Raw genomic sequence first — 9,362 nt, 5'->3', positions numbered from 1 at the left:
GTTTTCTCAGTCAGACATTTTCCTACAGACATAAATAGGTAAGGTATAGTTATTTTAATTTCTTACCACACTCCCTCCCTCTACAGAGGGTTTTTTTTTTCTCTTTACTTATAAATATAGGTGTAAAGTTTATACTATAGAAATTGTTGAAGTTTTTAATTACTTTGATTTTATTTACATATTTTTCACAGCTTTTATTCCATCCATGAGCAGGGATAAGTTGAAGTCAAGAGACCAGAAGGAAAATGCTGAGAGACTCTAGCTCCACATCAAGAGGAAGTTTCATGAATTTTCATGTTAGGTATTCAAATAAGTAGAATGATATAGACTCTCTGCACTGAAGTCTCAAACTGTAGGGTTCTGAGATACTTGTTATATATTATTACACCCTTTTAAATGGCGTTCACATATCCAGTGAATGAATAGGTAAACACTGTATGAAGTGAAGTACATCCAGACCTTTTGTGGAATGACTTAGGACATTGGCATGGCTTTGTAAGAACTACATAGTGACTATCTAAAAAAATAAGCCAACAAGCAAACCATCAACACATACACATGTGCAGAAAACATTAGAAATGCAACAAATTAAAGATATTGCCAAACTGTGTTTAGTTTTTATGCATAATAGAACCCTGATTCCTAGTGATTTCGTATCCACAAGTGATTTTTACAATGTCCAACATGGGCCTGGAGAGATGATGGCTCAGTAATTAAGAGTCTTATCTGCTCTTTCAAACAACAGGAGTCCAATTCTAGACCACCATCTGGGAGCTCACAATCATCTATACAGGGTTCTGATGCCTTTGTCTGTCAGGCAATTATACATACAAATAGAACATGAATATACATAACAAACAGAAATAAATATACATTGACAAACTCCTAATTTCCTCTCACTCAGGAATGATGGAGGAGCTCAAACTCTGAAGCCCAGGGCACCCTAGAGTGTTGCCCACCAATTGAGGTCAATGGACACACTTGAAACTCCACATACTCTCTTCACAAAGCCATACAACTGCTACTGATCAATATTACCATTTCAATTAATTGGGCTATTTTTTATCCCTTTGTGAAACTGGGACCATTTTTTATATAAACACTATTTCTGCTAGGTGTATCTCTGCATGTGTATTATGTTGATTTGTGCATATGAAAGTGGGGATCCACACAGGCCAGAAAAGAAGTTCCTATCACTTGAAGTCTGACTTCAATTTGAGACCCACCTGATTATTATCACTTAAACCAAACTTTGGTCCTCTGCAAAAGCAACATGTGCTCTTAACCTGTGAGCAATCTCTCTCAATCTCTGCGTTGTTTGTTTTAAGAATAAGAAAGCATGTTTATTGTGGAAAATCTCAGGTGAAGTCACTGGTCCCAAGGATCAAGGCCAAGGAACTTGACATGAAGACAGAGAGACAGCTTATGGGGAAGACAGAAAGAAGAGCCTGAGAGAAGTTTGGTTATTTTGCTTGTTTTTTCTTTTTCCTTTTTCTTCCTCTGTACCTTAGGCCAGCCTAGAGGTTCCTATGTGTTCCACCTTCACTGAAAACTTTATCCACCTTCCCAAGATTGTGAATTGTGACATTTCTGGAAACAATGTATTTATTTTGATATCTCTCTAAAGGGCATTTGTTGCAGAGTCCTTAAATTTAGATACTTTGATTAATTCAGACAACAAAAATGATATGTAACCAAAGAAATCTTGAGTGTTCTTTAACTCAAAATGTTCAATAAACACAGAGTTAAAATAAATTATTTTATTGATAGTTTACAAGCAAGAGTATACTTACTAGGCAGTGTCAGATTAACTTTCTTTTTCTTTTGTTTTGTTTTTTTTTTTTTGCAATTGAAGATTTAGAGGACAATTCTTTTGTAAAGTAAATGCTTTATCTAATAAAAGGTCCTGCTTATTATTGGACATCTTTATATACACTCTGGGTACTTCATAAAGTTTGGGAAACATTAGGAATAAGGCTCTAGAAACATGGGCCATAAAGAATGGATATAGAGGCTCCCAGTAGTCATCTCATTGAGGCATGACTTAAATACCAAGAGTTCAAAGCCAGAGTGGAAAGCCTATTTACTTTGCACTATATTGTCTTCTTCCCTTTAGCCATCTCTGACTCAGACCAAGGTGCCTTGTGGTCTGAATGTATTGGATATTAATTGTTTGTTTTGGGGCAGTGGGCGATGAGATGCAGCTGGATACCTGGTTGAGAAGGATTTGATCCCCAGAGACTATCAGGGATAGTAGGAGTTTGGCCTTTCTCTTGGGCCCTTGGCTCCTTTCACATAGCTACAGCTCCCCCAGAGAGGTCTGTGGCCATAGGTCACATAGGACAATGCTCCTACTAGCCCCTCTGCAGGTAGAGGGCGTGACTACAGGCCACAGAGCCCCCAAGACAGATCTCCATATTAATGATACCTGAAGGAGAGAGGGCATAGCCAATTAAGCATTTCTTCCCAGACCCTCCTCTTTGCAAAGGTATTTAACCTCAGGCCTGCCCTAAGAATACCAGAGTATAGCTTGATCCATTTTCCACCAAGAAGTTAAATATTTTAATACCATAGTCTATGTCCATGGACTATTTCTCTTTTGGGGGCCTGCTGTGGGGAAATATGGAGAAGGTCTTCAACTAATGAAATGCCATCTAATATCCTGCCACCAACCTCTTTATGTTCCAGCCATGGAAAGCCAGCCAATCGAGTTGCTGACCAAGAGTCTCATCCCTGTAGAACACAGCCAGTGCTTCTCTCCATACCATTTTTGTCTGTGGGTTGATCTAGCCTGTATGCACCATCTCAACCCTTCCATGACCTTTCAATGACACCTGAGAGCCCAAGGACCTGAGAACCAGTAGGTTCCTGGCCCCTTTTTGGCCCAGGGACCCATAACTCAAGAGTTCCAACCCCCAAGGGATCTCAGACTGTGTTCTTCCAACCCGGAGTGGTGTCCAGTGGCTTCTTACAACCCAGCACCCTCCAAGCACAGGCATGAAGTGATCACAGTCAATTTTCCACACCTCTGCCTCTCTGAGCTGTGGCCCTATCCCCTTACAGTGGCAGATACAGGACCCAAAATTCAACACAACAGGACACAAGCCAGCACATGATACAATCCAACAGTCTGTGATCCATTTAATCCTCCTTCACAGGAGGTATGTCCTTGTTGCTCACTTCAGTGCAAATGTTTTGTGCACTTAACTAGTCAGCCACAAAGAGGGTTGTACATGTAGCCCAGACAAAAGACAAGAGAAAGAAGTGTCAAGAAAACTTTCACTTTATACATGAAAATTTCACCCAAACCTTTGCTTCACTCATGAAATACCAGTGTCTTTCTATTACTGAAACCATTGAAACTTCCTGACCTGAACCTGGTAGTGAGGTTGGTAACAGTCAAAGACCCCCAGAGAGAAAACATCCAGGCTTAGAAATACCCAACAAAGCATGTGGTTTGTCAGTCTGTGCTGAAGGCAGGTACAAATGCCAAACAGTTTTCTGACTCCACAAGGCCCCTGTTCCCACAGTCCATCCAACTGTTCCCCTTGTCAAGCTCAGCCTCCAAGATTCCAGTTGCTTTACATTATTTTGTCTGTTTCCAACCTTCTGAGCAGTGTCAGAAGTCAGAGGCTGTGAGGACCCTCAGATGACAGGGGTGTTCCAAACCTACTGTTTATTCAAATCCAGAAGTCATATTTCCCAATTTACTCCCAGCAGCCACAAAGTCTGGATACCTGGTCATAGACAAAGCACTCATCACATGTATGGCAGTTTAATGTAGCAAAAGAGATGTTCTTGGGCTGCCTTACTGTCCTGAGTGTATCCACGAGATCCTGACAAAGGTGGGGAAATCGTTCTTTGAAGAGATGAGTCAAGTCATCATAGCACTCCAGAGGGGCAGGGTATTTTTCCACCTTCATCTTGCTCCAGTTGACTGTGTGCTGAAAAAGGTCCTTCAGGATGGCCATGGAGAAGTCATTGTTGTAGAAGTTGACATATCTGAGCCGAGAGCATTGTCTGAGGGCAGGTAGGAGGACATTGACTTGGGAGTCCTCCATCCTACACCCCAGCAAATCCAGAGTCTTAAGAGTGTCTGCCACTTTCTCTAGGAGTCCTCTCAGAGGCATAAGGTCAAAATCCTGTAAGACCACACCTCTCAAGTCCAGATGTTTTAGCTGAAACAGGCTCTGACAGCAAGGGAAGAAATCCAAGTCTGACTGTGAAATTTGGTAGCCAGTGATGGAGAGAGTCTTCAAGGGTGTCATCAGGAACCTAGGGATACAGGAGATCAAAGGGTTAGTTCTGGAAAATGGTGTTGTAGAGGGTTGGCTGGGATGTACACAGTGGTAAGAGGAATCAGGTTCCCCAAATTCAGTTTGACTAATTGATCAAGGACAACCTCTCTGATGCTTTCTGTTGGAAACTGCCCAGAAAGCACACAGAAGAACTTCCACCCCCAAGAAAGTCCTGACAGGATCTTGATAGTTGCTGTGGGCTCACTGAATTCTGCATTCTATCATTACCTCTGCAGTCATGCTTGCTCTCATGTACAGTCCAAGCTGTAACTCCTGTCCCATGAACTCAGCTCTACTTGGGCAAAAACATTTCACCTATTGGAATTGTGGGAAAATAGAAGGCTCCTCACACAGATCTGTGCATATACCTCCTGTTCACACCATGATAGTGAGTCCCCCGACTCCTCACTACACACTCCCCTTCCTGTTTCCTTTCCATTTGATTGGGTGGGCAGGATTCCAGGAAGAATTATAACCCATCCTTACTAGATCTGACCTACTCTTTACCCCCAATCACTTCTCTACTTCATATGTGCACATTGGAGACACTAATTTAACTTGTAAAATTTCCCTTGTACAACTCAGTATACATAGAAATAAGACATAACTTCCAGAGTCTTATGTGTCTCTAAATGTTTGTTCCTAGTGACTGGTGGGCATCATGCCCCCCAATCCTTAAGATAAACAAAACAGATTTACTTAGGTAGCTGACCCATCTCTCCATTTTTGCTTACCCTAGGACCTGATTTATCTTGTCTCTGAGAAAATGGGTGGGTTTCACAAAGAGTTGCTGTAGACAGTTGTAATGGGAAAACTGTGAAATAAAATTTTTGATACATTCAGCTTCTGTGACTCCTCTTTTAGTGGTAAATGGATAGATGATCTTGTGGAGGGGTGCCAGGAAGACTTTACAAAGATTTTTCATGTCCCCAAAGTAGGAAGCAAAGTGTTCCAGCTGTAACGTATTCCACCTGGTATTTAGTTCTAATTCTCTGATGTGCTCTGGATCAAAAACACTGAAAATCTCTCTGATAACATGGGCTGACAGAGAACAGATTTTCATTTTTGTACAGCAGAAATGTAGGGAGCCTTTTCTCTGCTGGGCCCACTTCAAGAAGCAAACTTGTTCTTCACTAAGGCAGGAACTGATGCACAGTTCAACTATGACCTTCAGACGCTGTCTCAGTGCATATCTGGGAAGTACCTTCACTACCGGCTTCTTGTCCAAGGTTTCTGCTGAGCAGCTAGTGTCCTCTTCATCAGCCTGCATGTTCCAGAAGACATGGTGCACATTTCTCAGGTCGAGAACCTGTAGTTTTGCCTTCCTGCAGGGGAAAGATATCAATGTCAGCAGACCCTGAATCATCTTTTCCTACATATATGTAAACTCAGCTCTCCTTCCTGGAAAAGTTTACGTTTTTTAAGCATCTGATATGTAATATGGACTCAGGTATGCTACAGGAGCTTTCACAGGCTTCTCTATATGTGATTACTTTTCTTTCACTAAGGTACACTTTATTTGTCCTTAGTCAAATTATTAGTGGTTGTGAGAAGGCTAGGGATAGGGTCATTCTACTGTGACACTATGTCTACTCTAGTCCATATTCAACTCTTGTCGATATCCGACTGTCCTCAGTACAATAAACAGTAGCTTTCAAGAGCCCTGTATCCCTAAATGATGATGCCATCAGAAGCATTTGATACACTTATAACCAAGCCAATCTTCCTGACAATGTCTACTGTGTATCCCACGTGCTCCCTTCTACAGTACTTGGTTATTGCTTACCTGGGCTGAAACTCTCCTGTCAGTCGCATGTCTACTCCATCTAGCACAGCATGGAAGGTTTCCAGGTCAGGTGTCTTCATCAATGTCCACATAGGGAGACATGGGAAAGGCCAGACTGCCACCATTGCCCTCACAAGCTTGGTGTGACTGCCAGTGCAGGCCTCCTTGAATAGTGTTGGGAAGAGCCCAGGGGGCAGCTTCTCTAGAAAGGACATGGTCAAAGCCTCATCCCTCACCAGAGTCTGACTTGCCAGCTCCTGGAGTGTGAGTGGATTCTGAACACCCATCCTCTAATGTCTCCAGTCAGAAGTCTCCTGGGGAAGGAGTCAGAAAAGAATATACTTTAAGACAAAGTTTATAAAACTTCCTCACTATCACATCAATCACTAATCTACTGAGCTACTGCTCTGAAAGTGAATGAGACATCAATTTATCTCTTCATATAATACTGGTGGTGTAAAGACAGACTACCACAATGGTATCATGGGAGCCTATTACTCAAATGGGTATTTAAATTTTCAGTCAAAATATTTTTAGATGTGACCCATTCTAAAAAAATATAATGAAAGAAAGAAAGAAAGAAAGAAAGAAAGAAGAAAGAAAGAAAGAAAGAAAGAAAGAACGAAAGAAAGGAAAAAAGAATAGGAGAGACTCCAAGGACTTAACGTGGACACTCCTAGTTGAAATATGCAACAGAGGAGAGACAGAACCTGAAGAGACAATCCCCAGTGGACAGGCATGGACCAAGTTGAGGGAAGGGGCCAACCACCCATCTCAAAAATTTTATCCTAGAACTCTTCCTGTCTAATGGAAAAACAGGAACAAAAAAAAAAATGAAGCCCAGGCTGAAGGAAAGGACATCCAGAAACTGGGATCTTGGGATCCAATCAATCAGCAAACACCAAACCCAACTATTGCTGATTTCATGATATGGCTGTCCTGTGAGAGGCTGTGCCAGAAGCTTTCTCATACAATTGCAGTCACTCACAGACAACTATTGGATTGAACTTGGGGACTGCAATGGAAGAGATAGGGAAGGACTGAAGGAGATGTAGGAGATAGCAATCCTACAGGAAGAAAAACAACATTAACTAACTGGACCCCTCAGATTTCCTAGGAACTAAGTCACCAGCCAATGAGTATACATGGTTGGTCTATTGTTCCTGATACATATGTAGTAAAGGGTTGCCTTATATGACTTCAATGGGAGAGGAGGCCTTCTGTTCTGTGGAGGCTTGTTGCCCTAGTGACGGGGGATGCTAGAGGGGGGTGAGGCAGGGGTGGGTGGGGGTGGAGGAGTTTTCTCTTAGAGGAAAAGGAGAAGGAAGATGGGAGGGGGGCTTGTGGAAGGGGAACAACTTTTGAAATGCAAATAAATAAAATAATTTATAGATAAAAAAGAAACAAAATGAGGAGAAAGAATGCAACGAGGAACAGTTAGAGGTCAGAGGAAGGGGGTTAACAACTGAACTGTAAAAGAGAATCGTAGAAGTATAAATTTTTTAATAAAGGAAAATAAATAATGGAAAAAAGAAAAAACCAACCAACAAACAAACAAAAATAATAAAACAAACAATAAAACAGAAGGTAACAAACAATAAAACAAACAACAACTTTGTGTTGTGGATCAATATTGAAGTAACACTAAGCAGGACGATGACAATGGGTTCCTACAGTTTTCAGGCTTTCCAGGGTACCACAAGCAGACCCTATCCAAAATACCAAAGCTGTGTGGAAAAGATGCTAAACAAAGCCTAAGGTAATATTTGAGTAACTGACAAGTATAATTCCAGCTATTGTGAGTTAAAGAGGATCAAAGAAACATGGTCTACAAGTCCATGGTGTGAGCCAGTGTCTCACAAAAAAAATAAAAAAAAATCATTTCAATGAAAGGAAACATGAGGGAACATGTTAGTCTGCTTTCCACCTTACCCAGAGCCACTTGGCCAGTTCTAGGAGAGTTTGATCAACATGTAAAATCTTCTTAAAAAATAAACCATAATAATGAAATCAACAAGCTATCATTGAAAGATGTTTCAGATGTAGCTAAAATTTCACTTTTAATTAAATCCAAGGTCTTCAATGTGTTCATCTAAAGAGATAGACATTAAAATTTCCTGTCATATATTGGAGTGTAAATGTTTCTACATCCAACTGCATGACAAAAGGAAAAAATTTACATACCAGTTATGAGCATTGCAGGTAGGTCTTGGAATCCCAGCCAAACCAGGCAGCTATCCAGGCTCCAAGTCTCTGAATATGTTCTCTGTCTCCACTGAAGCCCTTATATACCTCTGCCTATCCCTCCCTAATGAAGCCACACCTCCAACCCCAAACTGGCATTGGATTAGATCTTTAAACTCCACCCTTTTAATTCTATGTGCAACACCCACTTCATTGATTGGATCAGAGTTCACTGGGAGAATACCTCCACCCTACCCTATCCTTCAAACATTTCACTTTTTAATTAACAACACATCACTGACTTTGTGGATTATTACCTTCATTGCTTAAAGTATTACATAATTTTATGTTTGGTACAGTACTGGGTATTGTTGTAAAGTCAGGATTGTTTTAGAACTCTAAATGTTAGCAGTCCTCCTGCCTCAGCATCCTTCTTCCTGCCAGCATTACTGTTGTAAATAACTATACCTGGGTGAATTTTATTCATGTCACCAAAGTCAGTCTGATTGGTCTCAGATCAGGGTTTAATCTGTTGCTGATAATAGACATAAAAATAATTCATAGATATTATTGTCACTGGATTTGGGACAAACAGATTTTAATAGTCAGGAATATGTTTTACACAGCTCAAGGACTGAATTGGATGCATTGTCAATAAACTTCAGAAGCCCATACTCAAAAGGTGGAGACAGGAGTACGGCTTGATTCCATTAATATTTTCTCCAGGATGCTGGGGTTGTACTCAGTTTGTAGAGAGTGACCCAGTATACAGTGAGTATGGACCCAAAGAGAAACAGAAAATGGAGGATCTGAGGGAGATGCCACCCTGGGCTGCCAGAAATCAGAGAATATGTCAGGTAGGATCAGCATAGCATGCTTACTCAAGATTAAATCAAGAGTGGGACCTATGCTGAGGCATTGAACTTAGGGATTCTGCAAAAATCACGATTCTCAACTAAATAAACAAATAAATGAGTTAGTGAAAACCAAAAGAAGTGATAAATAAGGAGCTACATATGTTTAACATCATTTAAACGTTGTCTGCTGCAAGCTGAATAGACACATGTTCTCCCAGAAACATGTTAGCAACATAT

At 40.9% G+C, this 9,362-nt stretch overlaps 1 protein-coding gene and 1 pseudogene across 2 annotated transcripts; both read right to left on the bottom strand.

Annotated features, from left to right (window-relative positions):
* Positions 1–3,707: 3,707 nt before the first annotated feature.
* On the bottom strand, positions 3,708–6,371 carry LOC114635219 (PRAME family member 12-like). Of its 2 annotated transcripts, XM_028783912.1 has the most exons (3): positions 6,085–6,371; positions 5,033–5,623; positions 3,708–4,275 (listed from the first exon to the last, which is right to left on the bottom strand). In XM_028783912.1, the coding sequence occupies exons 1-3, from the start codon at positions 6,369–6,371 to the stop codon at positions 3,708–3,710; spliced, it is 1,446 nt and encodes a 481-aa protein (XP_028639745.1). The 2 variants fall into 2 exon arrangements, with proteins under 2 accessions (XP_028639745.1, XP_028639746.1); XM_028783913.1 differs by lacking the exon at positions 5,033–5,623.
* Positions 6,372–8,144: 1,773 nt separating this feature from the next.
* LOC114635220 overlaps positions 8,145–9,362 on the bottom strand; it is a 2,839-nt pseudogene continuing 1,621 nt past the window's right edge.

Source organism: Grammomys surdaster, unplaced genomic scaffold (genome assembly GCF_004785775.1).
Source record: "Grammomys surdaster isolate TR1022 unplaced genomic scaffold, NIH_TR_1.0 1171, whole genome shotgun sequence".
NCBI lineage: Eukaryota > Metazoa > Chordata > Mammalia > Rodentia > Muridae > Grammomys > Grammomys surdaster.
This window is presented reverse-complemented; position numbering and strand designations above follow the sequence as displayed.